This window comes from Heterodontus francisci, chromosome 24 (assembly GCF_036365525.1).
Source record: "Heterodontus francisci isolate sHetFra1 chromosome 24, sHetFra1.hap1, whole genome shotgun sequence".
Lineage (NCBI taxonomy): Eukaryota > Metazoa > Chordata > Chondrichthyes > Heterodontiformes > Heterodontidae > Heterodontus > Heterodontus francisci.
In genome coordinates this window covers 41,610,905-41,630,390 of record NC_090394.1, presented here as the reverse complement: position 1 = coordinate 41,630,390, position 19,486 = coordinate 41,610,905, and the positions used below count along the sequence as shown (strand labels likewise).

At 44.4% G+C, this 19,486-nt stretch overlaps 1 protein-coding gene across 1 annotated transcript in view; it reads right to left on the bottom strand.

The window, feature by feature from the left end:
• The window catches only part of usp31 (ubiquitin specific peptidase 31), a 112,258-nt gene extending 93,634 nt beyond the window's left edge, over positions 1-18,624 (bottom strand). The window contains exon 1 of the mRNA XM_068056056.1: positions 16,972-18,624. Coding sequence (XP_067912157.1) covers positions 16,972-17,697 — 726 coding nt within the window. The 5' untranslated portion in view covers positions 17,698-18,624. The remainder of the gene's footprint in view (positions 1-16,971) is intronic.
• Positions 18,625-19,486: the final 862 nt, after the last annotated feature.

The following is a 19,486-nucleotide window of genomic DNA, read 5'->3' as shown; positions in this document are numbered from 1 at the left end:
ACCTCTCCCAAGGGCAGATTACTAGTGACAGCAGTCAACCACCCCAGTCAAAAGCAGCAGCTTTTCTGGGGAAGCAAAAGAGGAAATATTTACACCTGTTTTTGCCTTCAATTCAACCACTATGGAAATGTATCATTAACCTTACTTCAAACCAAGCTGTGACAACAATAGGGCATTCTGCTCACTGGGAATACAGGCACTCCTTAATTCCTCTATAAACCTTTGCCATCACTCACAGCTGGGCTTCATCTGCTAATTCACTGACAGATCATCAACAGTTACTAACCAAAGCAGGAAGCCCTAAAAGGAATACCAAGTTACAGATCACTGTATTTTTATGTATTTGATATCCCTGGTCAGCATACAATATACACAGACAAACACTTATCTCAATTAAAGAATACACAACATCCGAGTGCCTTTCTCACAGATGACGATCACCAATATCAGTTCAGCTCCATCTCGATAATCCTTTCTGGATATATTCTTCCAAATTTCCAAAGCTTCATCCTCCAGCAGTGGTCAGCCTATTCAGCCTTAAGCTGTTTGCTGAGTTAGGAAGGCAACCTGTGTACTTAACAGGCCACACAACTGACCCCTCATGGCTTTCATGTACATCTAGAAGGCAAGAGTAAATGGTCCTACTTGGCACCAATTATTATGGTGGTCACGCACTATATTTTGATGCAAAGTTTCCATTGCTTCCTTTGGCTATTTTTATGACCAGGTGAGGGAGGGGTCTCAGGCTCCCCTTTTGCCCCATCTCTGGTTTGACCGCAATAGGATTTATCTTTTTAACATAGTGATTTAACTTATCACCTCAGGTGAGCTTTTGCTCCTTTTAATATAATTGCAAATGAACCAGACAGGTTTTCTTGCGTTTAAACAAGAAAGTAGTAAGTTTATTAACCTCAACATCTAAAACGATTAAAATTACCAAAATACACAACGCATCCTTGCTCACATTCACGTGAGCCACACGCACATACACAAATAGATGACAGAGGAAAGAACAGAGTTGGGAAGTTGAAGTAAAGTCCGGAGTAAATGGAATTTAAATACGGAGTCTCAGTGTCTTTAGTTGAAATTAAAGTCCTGAAGTCCTCGCTGGGCCACATGCACAATTTGAGCTTGCTTCACTGGTCCTGGAAGGTATAAGAGGCGCTTTATCCGTGTCCTCTTTGTTGTTGACTGAGAGGATCTCTAGATCCGAGACTCTGCTGAGAGTAAGAGAAAAAAAAAAAGAGATGTTCCTTCCCTGGATTTCAGTTACTGTCTGCCTTCTAAGGCACAATTCACAAACATCCAGAGTTACACAAGCAGTCATGTGATGTGACCACCTCTTTGTTTGAAACAGAAGCTTCCGGGAAAAAGGTCTTTGAAATTCAAGGTTCTTCTCTCAAGCTGTTCAAACATCCTTGGTGGGGGTGTGGAGGGGGTTGGTTCTTTCAAAGTCAATGGGCATCGATGGCTTTTGACGATCAACATTGGTCTAATTATCTAGAATGATTTTGTCAGAGAGCACCCCCATTGTTCTGGCCAGCCTTTGGCTTCTCATATGCAAATTGTGCGTGGCCATCTGAGCTGCTCTGTTCTGCTTTTTAAAAGTTATTTGTAACAGTCTCAGTAAAAAGTCTCAGGCAAAGTTCCAGACGACAAAATTAATATTTCCATTTGGGATGTGGGGTTTCCATCACACTATGATAACCTATTCTTATGACTCAGAGGCCACAATGAACTGCACCTAAGAATGCAATTGCAGTATTAAAAAAATTGGGGGCTCCAATTTTGCAAAATTCATTATTATTGGCTCCTCCACACAACTTTGGAAACCTCTGTTCGGACAATGCAAGGCAGGAAAGCCTTGCAAACCCCTAGTTTTCCTTTCACAAAACAAATAAGCAGAGAATCATAGATTGATACAGCACAGAAGGAAGCCATCTGATCCATCGTGCCTGTGTTGACTCTTTGAAAGAGCTATCCAATTAATCCCACTCTCCTGCTCTTTCCTCATAGCCCTGTAATATTTTCCTCCTTCGAGTATTCATCCAATTTCCTTTTGAAAGTTACCGCTTCCACCACCCATTCAGGCAATGTATTCCAGATCACCTCAACTTGCTGCATAAAAACATTTCTCACCATACCTCTGGCTCTTTTACCAATTTCCTGAAACCTGTCCCTTCTCGTGACCTACCCTCCCACCAGTGGAAACAGTTTCTTCCTATCTGCACTGATCAAAACACTCCATAATTTTGAACATCTCTATTAAATCTTCCCTTAACTGTCTCTATACTAAGGAGATTCCAGATTATTAAACCAAGGTGCAGCATCAAGGGGCCCTAGCAAAATTGAAGTCTACGGGAATCGGGGGGAAAACTCTCCAATGGTTGGAGTCATACCTAGCACGAAGAAAGATGCTTGTGTTTGTTGGAGGCCGATCATCTCAGCCCCAGGTCACTGGCTGCAGGAGTTCCTCAGGGTAGTGTCCTAGGCCCAACCATCTTCAGCTGCTCAATGACCTTCCCTCCATCATAATGTCAGAAGTGGGGATGTTTGCTGATGATTGCACAGTGTCCAGTACCACTCGCAACTCCTCAGATACTGAAGCAGTCCATGCCCACATGCAGCAAGGCCTAAACAACATTCAGGCTTAGGCTGATAAATGGCAAGTGACTTTGTGCTACATAAGTGCCAGACAATGACCATTTCCAACAAGACAGAATCTAACCAGCTCCCTTGACATTCACCCACAATAGTATCACTGAATACCCCACCATTAACATCCTGGAGGTTACCATAAATCAGAAACTTAGTTGCACCAGCCATATGAATACTGTGGCTACAAGGTAAGATCAGAGGCTGGGAAATCTGCAGCGAGTAACTCACCTCCTGACTGCCCAAAGCCTGTCCACCATCTCTCCACTTGCCTGGATGAGTGCAACTCCAACAAGACAAGAAGCTTGACACCATCGAGGACAAAGCAGCCCGCTTCATCGGCATCCCATCCAGCATCGGAGACATTCACTCCCTCCACCACCAGCACACACGTAGTATCGGGTACCATCTACAAGATACACTGCAGCAACTCGCCAACGCTCCTTCGACAGCACCTTCCAAACCAATAGCCTCTACCACCTAGAAGGACAAGGGCAGTAGACACATGGGACACCACCACCTGTAGGTTCCCCTCCAATTCACTCACCATCCTGACTTAGAACTATATCGCCATTCCTTCACTGTTGCTGGGTCAAAATCCTAGAACTCCCTCTCCAACAGCCCCATGGGTATCCCTACACCACATGGACTATAGTGGTTCCAGAAGGCAGCTCGCCACCACCTTCTCAAAGGCAATTAGGGATGGGCAATAAATGCTGGCCATGCCAGTGATGCTCACATCCCAATTAAATAAAAAAAATCAAATCTATTCTCTCAGAACAGGAGCTACTGTAAGTCAGCCAGTATACGGGTGATGGGTGAACAGGACTTGGTGCGAGTGAGGATATGGGCAGCAAAGATTTGAATGTGCTCATGTTTACATAGGATGGATATTCAATAACCTGCTCAGGTGGTCACTAGAAACCCTACGGCACCACATCAACATGGGGAGGGGCTGATTCTCTTGTTTGTAGATACAAGCAAAAACAGCCTAACTAATCAATCAGCTCACTATTTGTGTGGGATCTTGCTGTACAGGAAAACAGCCTTCAGAAAAATACTGTATGCCATTGTATGTGAAGCACAGAGATATTGGAGACACGTGAGCAGGCACTGTATGAAAACAAAACTTTTTCAATCCCCTGTCACATGTCTCAGGCTGTAGGCTTTCATTTGTTCCCATGCGATCGGTTTTGACCTTCCCACAGTATTTTAGGATTTTAAAAATATGCTCCATTGTGTTTTTCATATGAAATGAAGCACCCAGGAAATTGGCACTCTGTTGACAATTTCAGAATGTAATTAAAACCACATTTTTTGTGGATTACAGTTTGCTTCATTGCCAATACATTGATCCACGCCTGCTCGCACTCCAGTATGCTGTAGTCTCAATGGTTATGGCCCAATCACCATTTGTTCTGTGTCCATACACTTAATGCAACCACAAGACAACACATAATCGCTTTGCAGCACATTAGTCTCTGCGTAAGAAGGATGTGGGTTTGAGTCCTTCCTCAGGACTTCACAATCCAGGCTGACACTCTTGTGCCGAGCAAGCACCGCACTGCCGGAGGGGTCGTGTTTCCGACGAGATATTAAAGCAAGGCCCAGTCTGCACACTGAAGTGGGCACAAAAGATTGAGCAGGGGAGCATCACGATGTCATGACCACTATTTCACTTTCGTGCCTCTCTGCAGCTAGACAAAAAAGGCACAGCAGAGGTGTGGCAGCAAATGCATAACCTGGCTGGAGGAAGTGAGACACCCAGCTTTTGAAAAAGGTAAATAACCTCACCAAAAAATTCTGCAGAATTCACAGTATCATCACTAAAAGGGAACGTTAAGTGTTGCTGTATCCCTATATCGGAGCAGTGGCCCAGATCTCAGGCTGTGTCACAGATAATAGTTCATCAACAATCTTTAAATATTCCACTTTTCTTTTTTTGGAAACCACTTTCTGGGCCTGATTTCAGTTTCAGTTAATGATACACTTTCAATGCAGCAACATGGTGATTGACAATTAAATAATCCAACTTGTCTCGGGAGCAGGAGAGGATAAGTACAGCTTGAAAATTATAGTTCTAAGCTGCGTCTGAAAAATCACAATGCTTGCATCACCTCCTCTCCAAAGCAGGCAAAGTATCAAATTGCAGGAGTATGGGTCAAAGGACAAAATCAGCAAGCTCACTGCATCTTAAATATTACACACATCCACAGTACTCTAGAACAAAGAACGCTATGGGTTGCAACAGCTTACTGCTGTCTCTCAACATGCGAAATCTAAAAGAATACCTTCCCTCAATTGTGTCCCAATGCCACAACAGGCTCAGAGGCAGCTCCCATATAATATGCTCTGGGCTGCACCACTAATGAGTTAACTACTGCAACTGAAGCTAAAATAGAAACTAATGGATGTTCTGGGACATAATGCCAATGGAATTAGAGAATTATACCAGATCCTGAAATTAATGGTTGTTAGAGCCAACCCTCATAATACCCCCTCCTCCAAACGCCAACTCAAATCATACTGCAACATCATAATACACTGCTGACATTAAATGCAAGATGCTACAGCATTACCACACAGCAATCAGGACTCCAAACAGAAATCTGAAACTTCAGCCCAGAACATCTGAACAATTGTTCACACCAAAGACCATTTGCAGTTTTCAAAAGTTTAACATTTCAACAACTTGCTTTTATATAGCACCTTTAATATAGTGAAATGTCCCAACGTGCAAGTTTCAGAGCAAATGCCATTCCTAAAAAAAATGGCTCCCTCCTTCCATGACATACAACCATCACTCAACAAGTCTTCACTGTTACGACCAAGAAAGGAGGTGTGCACGGTTTTCTCTAGTCGCACTTCTCCATGGGTCACAACATATATTTAAACATTTACCCAGTTACCACTACAGCCAATTATATACTCTACTTTTTATTTCAGAATAAAATACACCAACCAGTTTTCTTTAATAAACAACAAAATAATCAGTTTATTATAAAACAAGACTTATCCAGTAACGAAGACATTAACACAGACTGAAATATGGAAGTTCCCTTTTTAAATACCCAACACACACACACACACGCACAAACAGGTTAAAGAAAAAAAAAATTAAGAAATTTTCTCTGCAGAGGTTTTTTACAAAAAAAGACAAAGGAATTCTTTGGCCAAATACTTGTTAATTCTTGAAGAAAAAGGATGCGATATGTTGTGTCCCAAAAACGGCATACAGTCTGGCGTCCGAGTACACGTAGACGGGTCACTGGGATCTTCTCTGGAGCAGTTCTTTTCAGGCGGTGTTGAAAAGTAATCTGGCAGGCTTTCCATGTGCTTCTCGGGAGAAATGCAGTATCAGGGGTTTTAGCTCTCACACACTGGATTCGCAGGGTTTTTTCAAACAGGTACTGAAAGAGGAGCTGGGTATTTTTCAGCAGGCTACAAACTCAACTGCTTTCAATACAATCCACACCCCAACTGAACCAAAACAATATCCCAAAAGTGAAACCTCCTGACCACCATAAATCTTAACATGTTATTTCTCTGGAAACATCTCCCCAAGTCACCAAGGTTTCTGTTGTTTATTGAGCTTAAGGCATATGACATCCAGTAAATGTTTGTTTTCAAACAAGAACTCTCGGTGACCCTTGTAAAAAACACATCCGTGGCATCTTTTCAGCTTTCCAAATGAACCAATGTCCATAATTCTAAAATACGTCCTCAAAAATAAATTTTAAAAAGCACTTTCATCATCACTTCACAGGATTTGTTGAGAATATAATCCAGTTATTGTCTCGTAACATGGCCTTAAAACTCAAAGGATGGCACAATGTAAAAAAAAAAGGAATAGAGTTGACAATTTTGCAGTCTGAAAGTCATTTGTGAGGAAGCTGCGTAGAGTTTGAGAATCAATAGCAGTCATCACACTATGACAGTCATGGTTATGCTCATGGATTTTCTTTTTTTACAGATAATTCAGGACAAAAAAGGACAATATGATCATGAAAGCCTAATGATTTGCAATTACAAAAAACCCAATCAAATGATGTCAAGTCGTCTATCGCCAGTCATCTGACATGCTCTATTGCATCATTAACTTGTAAGCAGACTTCGAATCTGTTGTTTACCAGGCTTTGATACCAGCAGAGGGTGCTAATACAATCAATATGCTCCATGTCCAATGCCTTTACATTGCATTGTTGCCAAATCCAGACATGGCAGTCCCACCCATAGCCTGCAGCATTACCCACTGTAAATGTGCCCGCTGCCATTTAGCTAACAGCACACAGCCCATTTCTGCTGGGACCGTTAAACTATTGCCAGTAGCGCAAGCTCCCAGTAGCCTAGTAAAGATACTGAGCCAGTTTCACACAGCATTTTTGTGTCACCACTCAAACTTGCATTATGGTGCAAGCACACCTCATGCAGCATCAAAGAACAAAAGAAGAACAGTACAGCACAGGAACAGGCCATCCGGCCCTCCAAGCCTCTTCATGCCTGCCTAAACTAAAACCTTCTGCACCTCCAGGGTCCATATCGCTCCATTCCCATCCTATTCATGTATTTGTCAAGATGCCTCTTAAACGTCTCTATGGTACCTGCTTCCACCACCTTCCCCGGCAACAAGTTCCAGGCACTCACCACCCTCTCTGTAAAGAACTTGCCTCGCACATCCTCTCTAGACTTTGCCCCTCTCTCCTTAAATCTATGTCCCCTAGTAACTGACTCTTCCACCCTGGGAAAAAGCTTCTTACTATCCACTCTATCCATGCCGCTTATAACTTTGTAAACCTCTATCATGTCGCCCCTCCACCTCCGTTGTTCCAGTGAAAACAATCCGAGCTTATCCAACCTCTCCTCATAGCTAATGCCCTCCAGACCAGGCAACATCCTGGTAAACCTCTTCTGTACCCTCTCCAAATCAACTCAGTATCTTCTTGGAGGCGTCACCAGCTGCAATTATATTTTTTTTTAAAGAATGTTTTATTTTAAATTTACTACAGTTCTATCCTGTGCCTCCAAATGGAGATCTGCCCTGCCTGCTTGCACATAATAAAGACTGGTCTCAGACTTCTGTACAGTCACCAATAGACCCAAAGGAGACCAGTGACTCAGAAAAGCTTGTGAAAGTGAGAGGATAGTGTAGAGTCAGCTTTGTATCACTAAGGGGTGGGGCGGGGGGGGATCTGTAAAAAGTTTGCATTTCTATAGCACCTTTCATGACTTCAGAATGTTCCAAATGTGCTTTACAGCCAATGATGTACTTTTAAAGTGCAATCACTGTGATAATGTTGGAAATGCACCCATACCTTTACAGCTAAGAATATTCGGTAATATCTATGATGCCAGGAACTGAGGTCGGCTTGCAGAGTTCCTCAGCTAGAAGCCATTAGCAGAAGCATTTATCCAGTGAGAGCATTATTTCTCAGCACAAAGCAATCAGCTGTCAGCCTCCCTTGTGCTGCCAATTCTGCATGGAGCACAGAACTGAAAATCTATTTTTTTTTATTTATTTCAGTTAAGGTTTGAAGAGGAGATTGAGCAAATCCAAATAATTTCCAGAATCTCAACATACAACCTGCAAATTTAGAGCCAGCCTTGCTGAGTACAGATTCATCGGATCCAAGCTGCACACTCTTAAAATGCTTAGAGTAAGATTTGAGACTGCCTCAAGAAAACGATCATGGGACAGGATGTCAGAAATGCTCCATCCATCAATATTGGCGACCGCGCTCTGGAAGTGGTTCAAGAGTTCACCTACCTAGGCTCAACTATCACCAGTAACCTGTCTCTCGATGCAGAAATCAACAAGCGCATGGGAAAGGCTTCCACTGCTATGTCCACACTGGCCAAGAGAGTGTGGGAAAATGGCGCACTGACACGGAACACAAAAGTCCAAGTGTATCAAGCCTGTGTCCTCAGTACTTTGCTCTGTGGCAGCGAGGCCTGGACAACGTATGTCAGCCAAGAGCGACATCTCAATTCATTCCATCTTCGCTGCCTCCGGAGAATACTTGGCATCAGGTGGCAGGACCGTATCTCCAACACAGAAGTCCTCGAGGCGGCCAACATCCCCAGCTTATACACACTACTGAGTCAGCGGCGCTTGAGATGGCTTGGCCGGCCATGTGAGCCGCAAGGAAGATGGCAGGATCCCCAAAGACACATTGTACAGCGAGCTCGCCACTGGTATCAGACCCACTGGCCGTCCATGTCTCCGCTTTAAAGACATCTGCAAACGCAACATGAAGTCCTGAGACACTGATCACAAGTCGTGGGAGTCAGTTGCCAGCGTTCGCCAGAGCTGGCGGGCAGCCATAAAGGCGGGGCTAAAGTGTTGCGAGTCGAAGAGACTTAGCTGTTGGCAGGAAAAAAGATAGAAGCGCAAGGGGAGAGCCAACTGTGTAACAATCCCGACAAACAAATTTTTCTGCAGCACCTGTGGAAGAGCCTGTCACTCCAGAATTGGCCTTTATAGCCACTCCAGGCGCTGCTCCACACACCACTGACCACCTCCAGGCGCTTACCCATTGTCTCTCAAGATAAGGAGGCCAAAGAAGAAGAAAATTTGCATCACAAAGCTTTTCAACCAATCCTTTAACGGTATGAATATTCTTTCCACTTTGCATATTGTGTCTTTTAAATACACATTTTTAAAAATGTAGTAACTGATATTTAAGCAGGTAAGGACAGGGTCAGCTTTTGCTACAAGTCTAGGACCAGTCAGCCGAACAATGTTTAGAGTCCAGGCTCACACAGGATAACTGGGTGAGGTTTGGTGGAATGCGCACTACCAGTGGCACCAGACCCCAACACGAGCCAGCAACTTTAGGAGAAAAATACAGTGTCTTCATTCACCAAAGAATATAATCGCTTTACAGTTTAAGAGAATGTATGCTTTCCATACATCTTTAGCCAGTATTTTTGACATTGGCGTTAGTACCAGCAGTCGTGCTGTTCCATGGGTGACCAAAAAAAAATCAGTCGTAGTTTTCACTGAATAATCTATAGCTAGTGATCTGCCATTGAGGAACATCACTGATGGCATCAGAGGGCACTCTCCTATACCAAGTGCATTTAGGCTCTGCATCACTACCTTTCCCATTTCAACAGTCAAGCTTGCCAATGTACTATGAGCAGCTCCATGTACATTACAAACAAAACACAGCTAACTGTAAACTTAAGTTTAATCAAGCTTTGCTTTGTAGTTTGAATGCAACAAACACCAGAGACTATTGCTGCTTGGAGGAGGAGGAAGGAACAGTTGTTTTATCCTCCTTTTTCCATTTGTTTACTGCCCTCTCCCAATGGAGCCAACTCCTTGCTGAAATACAGCCTCCTGGGCACTCTCCAGTATCTCATCAATCTTCATGTGTGAGGGCAGGTGGCGAGCACTGACAGAATAATTGACCACAAGGGACATTATACTCAAACCCATTCCTGTCCCCCACCTGATGCCTAGATATGTGCACTTCCAGCAGGGGTAACTGGGCATTGATCAGAAGCAGCAAACAAGGCAACTCGGGGTCAACTGTGAACATTAGTGCCTCTACCAACTGAGCCAAGACCAGTCTAACGCAATCAAAGCTGTAACCTTCCAGATCTATGCGGCTGATGGACACATTGCCTTCACCATCTGAGCTATCTGACAAGCCCCAATGCTGTTCTCTAACAAACATTTGAGATTTGTACAACTCGAGAAGGATGTTGAAACAGCATTTCACACAACTGACCACCAATTAGTGGGAAAGACAGAGAAACAAATTTGCAGGGAAAATACAGAGAGGTGCAAAAACTATAGCGTAGTGATAATGTGGGACTTTAACTATCCTAATATAAACTTGGCTAGAAATACTGTAAAGGACAGAGAAGGGAAAGAGTTTATGAAGTGTGTTCAAGAGAATTGTCCAGATCACTACGTTTCCAGTCTAACAAGGAAGGAGGCATTGATGGATTTGGTTCTGGAGAATGAGGTCAGTCGAGTGTATCAAGTGTCAGAAGGGGACCATTTTGGGGAACAGTGATCATATCATAAGGTTTAGGTTAGCTATGGAAAAAGTCAAGGATCAATCTAGAGTAAAAATACTTAACTGCAGGAGAGCTAATTTCAATGGGGGTGAACACAGATCTGGTCCAGGTAAACTGGAATGAAAGATTGGCAAGAAAAACTGTAACAGAACAATAAGCTGCCTTTAGAGAGGAGATAGTTCGAGTACAGTCCAGGTACATTCTCATGAGGGGGAAAGGTAAAGCAGAAAGCCAAAACAGAAAAAGGGTGCATATGACAGATGTCAGTGATAACACAAGTGAGAAACAGGCTGAATATAGAAAGTTGAGAGGGGAAGTGAAGAAGGAACGAAGGGCGGCAAAGAGAGCATGAGAAGAGACTGGCAGCTCTAATAAGAAAATCCAAAGTCTTCTATAGGCATATAAATAGTAAAAAGGTGCTAATAGAAGTACCCAACTGTGGTACTAAATGAGTACTTTAGGAAAAAGATGCTGAAGAAACTACCTCCTTTTTCACTGAGTTGAGACAGTGGATGGGCTAAATATTAATAAAGAGGTGTCAGAAAGGCTGGCTGTACTTTAAAGTTGGTAAGTCATCCGGATCAGATGGAATGCATCCAAGAATACCGAAGGAAGTAAGGGTGGAAATTGCAGAGGCACTGGCCATAATCTTCTAATCCTCCTTAGATATGGGGGTGGTGCTAGTGGACTGGAGAACTGCAAATGTTACACCCCTGTTCAAAAAGGATAAACCCAGCAACTACAGGCCAGTCAATTTAACCTCGGTGTTGGGAAAGTTTTCAGAAATGATATGCCTGGACAAACTCCCGAACAATGCACTCCAGATCCTAACCACTCGTTGCCTATCTACTCTGTCCACTCCCCTCATGATATTGAACATCTCTATCAGTAATGTCCTCTAAGGAGAACAATCCCAGCTTCTTCCATTTATCCACATAACTGAAGTCCCTCATCCCTGGAACCATTTTAGGAAATCTTTTCGGCACCCTCTCAGTGCCTTCACGTCCGTCCTAAAGTGCACTGCTGAGAATTGTACACAGTACTCCAGTTAAGGCCAAACCAGTGTTTTGTAAATGTTTATCGGAACTTCCTTGCTTTTGTACTTTATGCCTCTGCTTATAAAGCCCAGGATACCTTATGCCTTTTGAACCACTTTCTCAACCTGCCCTGTCACCTTCAACGATTTGTGCACATATACCCCAGGTCTCTCTGTTCCTACACCCCCATTAAAATTGCACTCTACCATTGCCTCACCACATTCTTGCTATCAAAATGCATCACTTCACACTTCTCTGCATTAAATGTCATCTGCTATGTGTCCACCCATTCCACCATCTGGATTGCTCTACGGAGAGCCAGCATGGACTCGATGGTCCTCGTCCTGACCCCTGGGGAACCCCATTGCACACCTTTCTCCATTCCAAAAGACAACCGTTCACCACTATTCTGTTTCCTGTCACTCAGCAACTTCATGCCCATGCTGCCGCAGTTACTTTTATTCCATGGGCGTCAGTTTTGCCGACAAGCCTATTATGTGGCCCTTTATCAAATGCCTTTTCAAAGTCCATGCACACCACATCAACTGCATGGCCCTCAAATAACCCGATCAAATTAGTTAAAACATGATTTACCTTTCACAAATCTGTGCTCGCTTTCCTTAATTAATCCACACTTATCCAAGTGACTGTTTTTTTTTCTTAATATATATTACACAGAGTCAGAGTGTCATTTACGGCATAGAAGGAGGCCATTCAGCCCATCAAGTCCATGCCAGCTCTCTGCGCAGCAATCCAGTTGGTACTTCGGTGTGCAGGACACAACTTCAGAATTTGCAGATGATACAAAACTTAGAACTATTGTGAACTGTAAGGAGGATAGTGATAGACTTTGTGAGCACATTGACAGATTGGAGGAATGGGTGGACACATGGCAGATGAAATTTAACGCACAGAAGTGCGAAGTGATATATTTTGGTAGGAAGAACGAGGCGAGGCAATGATAAAGAGTGCAATTTTAATGGGGGTAGGTGATAGAGCAGCTTGAGAAACTGGTTAAAAAGGCATACGGTATCCTGGGCTTTATAAATAGAGGCATCGAGTACAAAAGCAAGGAAGTTCTGATGAATATTTATAAAACACTGGTTTGGCTTCAACTGGAGCACTGTGTACAATTCCCAGCAGTGCACTTTAGGACTGGCATGAAGGCACTCAGAGAGTGCAGAAAAGATTTACGAGAATGGTTCCACGGATGAAGGACTTCAGTTAAGTGGATAAATCGAAGAAGCTGGGATTGTTCTCCTTAGAGGACATTACTGACAGAGGTGTTCAATATCATGAGGGGAATCGACAGAGTAGACAGGGAGAAACCGATCTCATTGGTGGAAGAATTGAGACCAGAGGACACTGAAATAAAGAAATGGCAACAGAACAAACAGCAAGAGGAGGAAAAACTTCTTTCGGCAGCAAGTGGTGAGGATCTGGAATGCATTGCCCGAGAGTGTTGTGGAGGCAGATTCAAGTGTAGTTTTCAAAATGGAATTAGATAAGCAATTGAAGAGAAAACATTTGCAGTCTGCAGGGAAAGGGCGGGAAGTGGGACTACCTGTGCTGCTCTTGCAGGGAGCGGGCATGGATGCGACCAGCTGAATGGCCTCCTTCTGTGCTGTAACCATTCTAAGAACTAAACAAAACAGTGAACAAACAATAAAAACAAGAAATGCTGGAACCACTCAGCAGGTCTGGCAGCATGTGTGGAAAGAGAAGCAGAGTTAACGTTTCGGGTCAGTGACCCTTCACCGGAACTGAGCAGAGTTAACGTTTCGGGTCAGTGACCCTTCTTACTTTATGAATTTGCTGGGCCAATGTAAACATCCCACAGATCAGAACCATGGATTGCTCTGCCAGTTAGTTAGCAATAGTAGATTGGTAAAACTGTAATTATGCAAGCAACTTTAAAAAGAAGCACATTGCGTCTCAACAGTGTTAAAGACATTTCCAGTGGATTTCATATCAGACCAGTAATAAATCTGTTGATGGATATATTTAATGCAGCAAATCATTTTCCTAATTATTAAGCATTTCCCAGCAACACCCAGAAAGGAGAGCCTGGCAGAACTGAAAATAATCTCACTGGAGACCAGAAGGCAGAGAAGATGACAATTGCTTCTGTACACCCACATTATCTACATAGTGCAGCATTTCAAACAGGTTATTTAACAAGCTGTCTGCAGCACTGGAGAACAAGTACAAAGGAAGAGAGGGGAGATCAGATGAAAATTCCCCTCCTCCCTTTCACCCCTGAAGCCACATACTGTATTGGATGATTTGTGGAGCAAACTCCCAAGAAAAGGAGCTGGAATCTTTACAACAGCAGGTTGCTGATGCAGGGTACACAGCCAAAAGCTAACCCCTGGGTTGGACAGTATCTGAACATTCCCCCATCCTGCACCGTACAGTGTTGGGTGTAATTTTATTTCCCTTTTAACATTTCTTCAATGTAAATTCACTTTAGGTGGATGCATCTTAGTTGCTCAACGCTGTCCCCTATCTAGGACAAAAATATTTATGACAGCACACTGTATCCTGACGAGATTAAGTGCACTGCATTCAAACTGCAGGCCTGACTTTCAGACATGCGAGCCAACCTCATACCACATGGCAGTAAAATATAGCAAGAATAACCTTAAATAAATGATCTGTCCAACACTACATAGCAAGCAGATTATAGGTGTGATTTGGGCACAGAGACTGCCTGCTCTTTTGTGAAATAGCTGCTATTTGAGTCCCAACCAGGAATTCTTCACCAAGCTGCAGTGACAGGAAGATGCTGAGAATAACATTCTGCAATCATTATGCTATGGAAGGTGTCTTCAAATAACTGATTAAGACAGCAACTTTATGGTATAATTTCACAATTCCCAAGGAGATTATTTTACAACCCAATGGGAAGACAAAAGGCAAAGAGACTAGTGTATTTTGCATTTATATAGCACCTTTAACATAGTAAAACATCCCAAAGCACTTCACAAAAGTGTTATCAAACAAAATCTTGACATCAAGATACAGGAGGAGATATTAAGTCAGGTGGCCAGATTCTTGGTCAAAGACAATGTCTTAAAGGAGGAGAGAGGTAGAGAGGAGGAGAGGTTTGAGGAGAGAATTCCAAAGCTTAGGACCTCGGCAGCTGAAGGCACAGTAGCCAATGGTGAAGCAATTAAAACAGGGAATACACAAGAGAATTGGAGGAGTGCAGATATCTCAGAGGGTCATAGAGCTGTAGGAGGCTATAAACATAGGGAGGGGGCAAGGCCATGGAGGGACTTTAAAACAAGAATGAGAATTTTAACACTGAGGCGTTGCCAGACAAGTGGACGTCAGCAAGCATAGGAGGCATGACTAAATTGGATTTGATCCAAGTTGCAATACAGGCAGCAGAGTTTTCAATCAGTTCAAGTTTATGGAGGGTGGAAGATGGGAAGGTGGCCAGGAGAGCAATGCAATAGTCAAGTCTAGGAGGTAGCAAAGGCACAGATGAGGGTTTCAGCAACAGAGGAGTTGAGACAGGAGTGGAGTCAGACAATGTTATACAGGTGGAAATGGGCAGTTTTGGTGATGACACTGACACGTGAGCAGAAGCTCATCTTGGGACAAGGTTGCAAAAAAACTGGTTCAGTTGCCAGGGAGAGAGATGGAGTTGATAGCTAGGGAACAGAGTTTGCAGCAAGAACCAAAGACAATGGCTTCAGTCTTCCCAATGTTTAGTTGAAGCAAATTTCTGCTTAACCAGTACTCGATGTTAGACAAGTAGCGTGACAAATCAGAGACAATTGTGGGATCAAGAGAGGTGGCGGTGAGGTAGAGCTGGATGTTGTCAGTATTCATGTGGAACATGATGCGTTTTCTGACAATGTTGTTGAGGGGCAACATGCCGATGAGAAATAGGAAGGGGCCAAAGATAGAACCTAGGGAGTTTCCAGAGACAACAGTGCAGGAGTGAAAAGAGAAGCCATTACAGGTGGTTTTCTGGCTGGAAGCAAAAAGGGGCAGTCTCACCCAGCTGGACGACAAAGGAGAGGCATTGGAGGAATATGATGTGGTCAATCATGTCAAAGGCTACAGAATGGTCGAGAAGTTTGAGGAGGGAAAGTTTACCATGCTCACAGTCACAAAGGATGACATTTGTGAATGTCTGTTTCTCTACTGTGGCAAGGACAGAAACTTGATTGGAGGGATTCAAACGTCAAGCTCTGGGAAAGATGGGCAAGGATTTGAGAGACACCAATGTGTTCAAAGAATTTTCAAAAAATAAGTCAATGCCATAGATCACATAAAATATTCTGCCATACTTAACCTCCAAACATAAATATCAAGATTACAAGATAGTTATTGTGATATGCCAAAGCTGCCTGATGCCCACTTACACTACAAAAGATTGCAAATCTTCCTTATCTAGGAAGCTTCATGTAGCTCTAGGTAGAGAAGAAAATGGGGGAGGTCTTTCATCCCCCAACACATTGACTCCACCTGGAGCGCAAAACTCACAGGAAGAGGCAGTGTTTTGTAATCAACAAATAAGCCTATTCCATCTGGACCAGTTAATAAGGGGGAGGGAAGGGTCAGCTCCACCTTTCTTGACCCAATTGTCTCTGATTTGTCACGCTACTTGTCTAACATTGTCTATTAATGTGAAAGAAAGTACTTGCATTTATATAAAGTCTATCAAAACCTCAAGATGTCCCAAAAAGCGCTCAACAGCCAATGGGTTACTTCTGAGTAAGAATTACTGTTATAACTTAGGCAAATGTTACAGCCAATTTGAAAATAGCAAGGTCCCACAAACAGCAATGAGACAAATGGACATGTCCTTTGGTTTTGGTAGCACTGGTTACTGAGGGAAGGTCCTAAAGTAAAAACAGAAAATCCTCAGGTCAGGCTCTGCAGGAGATAGTGCAAAGTACCGTGCAATCTTGTCACGCTGATCACCTGCAGAGCTCTCTCCTGGCTGGGAGAATTGCAATTATTAGGCAGCATCGATAAGGACCTACCAGACTCGAACTATATTTTAACTATCAAGTGAACGTGAAACCCTGCAAACTTGTGACCAGTCAATACTAAATCTGAGGAAAAGCTGGCTGTCCTTAGTTCAAAATTGCGACTTATTTTGATGCATCTTCAAAACAATTTAAAGAACCCCTCTCTTCCCAGATGATAGTTTTCAGTCCTGTATTGAACGGGGCACTAGTCCCGAGATGGGAGGCTGTGACCTCTCCAGCAATGACAGTCCTACCTTGAACTCCCGGCTGAGTTGCGGGGTGTATTCTGACGTCCAGAGGGCTCGGACCAAAGAAGCGAGCTGCTCGGTGACCTCTCCTCGCGTGTCCGCCTGGCATTTGGGTCGGAATAAAACCCCATTGGATTTGGGAGTCTTGTCCTGCTCCGGCAGCTCCACCTCGCCCTGGCCCTCTTCTCCCTCAGGAGGCTCCAGTGCAGCAGCCGGCCGCTCCCAGTACTGCTCCAGGGCCAGGAACTCGGCGAAGAGCTCGGTGTTGCTCAGGCACTGAAGCACGGCGTTCATGAAGCAGGTGTTCCCGTGGTTCTTGAGGCCGGCCACCCCGGGCGGTTGCCAGCGATCCCCGGAGGCCGGCGAGAAGCAGCTGTCGGAAGAGTCACTGTGGCCGGCCGCAGAGCTCTGGCCGGTGGCTGCAGCGGGGTTGATACCGCTCATCATCATAATGATGGAGGAGGCCGAGGAGACCACGCCAACCCCGGCCCCCAGTCCGATGCCCATTCCCATGGCCGCGCCGGCCATGGCCGCGCCGGCCTCGGCCGCTCGGAAGTTCTTGAAGCCGCCGTCGTCCTTCTCCTCCTCGGCCGGCTCCTCGGTGCCGAAGTTTGAAAGGGTGGACAGAGTCTTCAGCACTCGGCTCATGAAACTCCCGACCGAGCGCGCCGAGCCCCGCCGGAAAAGTTTCTTGCTGAACGACTTCTTCTCCTTCGCTGCCGACTTCGACATCTCCCCACCCTACACACAATTTCTGCAAAAAATATATTAAAAATGCAACACCTCCCAAAAAAAAAATCTGCAATTGCAAAAATAAGCTTAGAAATGTAAAAAAGATACAAATCGTAAAATTAAAGAAAATTGAGGAGGCAAAAACAGATCGCTTTCACTTATTAGGAACTTAAATTGAAACATTTCCAAATTGCAACTTGAAATGTTTTAAATTTGCAACTGTTTTTATTTTAACAGCAACAGAAATGTAACAATTTGTAGAATGCAAAAGAGAAACTTGAAGGGCGGCTTTTAAGTTGCAAAAAAAAAATCAATGGGAAAGTGTTAAGAATTGCAATGTAATAACTCAAAATGGGATGGGATGAATTTGAAGACGATATTTTAAAAGCACGGGAGAGTGCTGGATGTTGAAGTTTTAGTGGTGGGTTGCAGCCGCTCCCTCTCCGGGTCCCGGGCAAGTTTGGGTTTGTAGCTGGTTGTCAAGAGCGTGCCTGCGCCCCGTCCCCCCGGGCCTGTCCCCGGGCTGCTGTCCGCCTCGGCCGGGTGCGTGTTTTCAGTGAGGCGCCAGATCCATGAGGCGCCGCTCGGCTCCGCTGTCCGGTTCCCTCCCTCGGCCCGGGATCGGGATCGGCATCGCCCCTGCAGCCGGGCGGGGTCGCTGTGGCTGTGCGTGGGTTTGTTTTTCCTGCTGACTCTCCTTCCCTCGGCGCGGCACGGGATTTAATTCGATCGCCTCAGAAGCCTGTGGGCTGGCGGCCGCTGTCCGAGCCGGTGCTCTGGGTCCGGCTCATTCTTCTCCCGGAGACCCGGCATGTGCTGAGGGCTCCTGCTCCTACCGGCTCAGCCTTCCCACTCACACCGCCCCGCCGCTCTCATGAACCATCGCTCCGGCGAGCAGGCGGGCCTGCTCGCTCGCTCGGGTGGGCGGCATCCTTCCCTCTTTGCCATGGCAACCGCCGCGTCTTGGCCTGTTTGGCCTTGCATTGGCGCCTTCGAACATTGCCTTGCTTCTGATTGGGTGCAAATGATGCCAATCACCTGCCCCACCCTGCGGCATTGGTTGAAGTCATTTAAAGGGGAGGAAAATAGTGGGGGCGAGTAAAATTAATTTAAAGGGGAGGGAACTTTATGGAAAATGTCTCACAATTTTGTTTTCTTCCTGCTGTTCCCTCCTGATACAGTTTATGTTGCAATGCAACACAATCTGCTCCTGAGTTTCCGGTTCTATTTACCTCCCATTACCCAATAATAACTTGTATAAATACCGCACCTTTAAAATAGTAAAATGTCACAGCACCGTTATCAGAAAAAAATTCCACATTGAGTCACATGAGATTTTAAGACGGTTGAAATATGAAATATGACCAAATAGGCAAGTTGTAAGGAGCATCCTGAAGAAGAGACAGGTAAGGAGAGGATTGGGGGGAAATTCCAGTGCTTTGGGCCTAGGCAGCTGAAGGCACGGCCGAAGATGCTAGAGCAAAGAAAATTGGGGATCCTCAGGAAGCCAGAATTGGAGAAGGATAGAGTTTTACCTCAGTCGTGCGCTGAGTGTCACGGTAAATTAAAAACCTGAATTCTGGAGTAGGATTTGAAGTCACAAAGTTCTGACTCAGGAAAAAAGTTCTACAAGTTTATAAAGCAAAGGTTATTGGAAGAGCCACAAGTAAATCTTTCAGTCACTAAAACATCTGCTAATAAGCACCTAATTTCTTTTTTTCTGTTGTTACATGCCCCTCAGAGATAATCAGAAGAAAGCTAACCCAGTAGCAGGGTCATGGTTTGATGT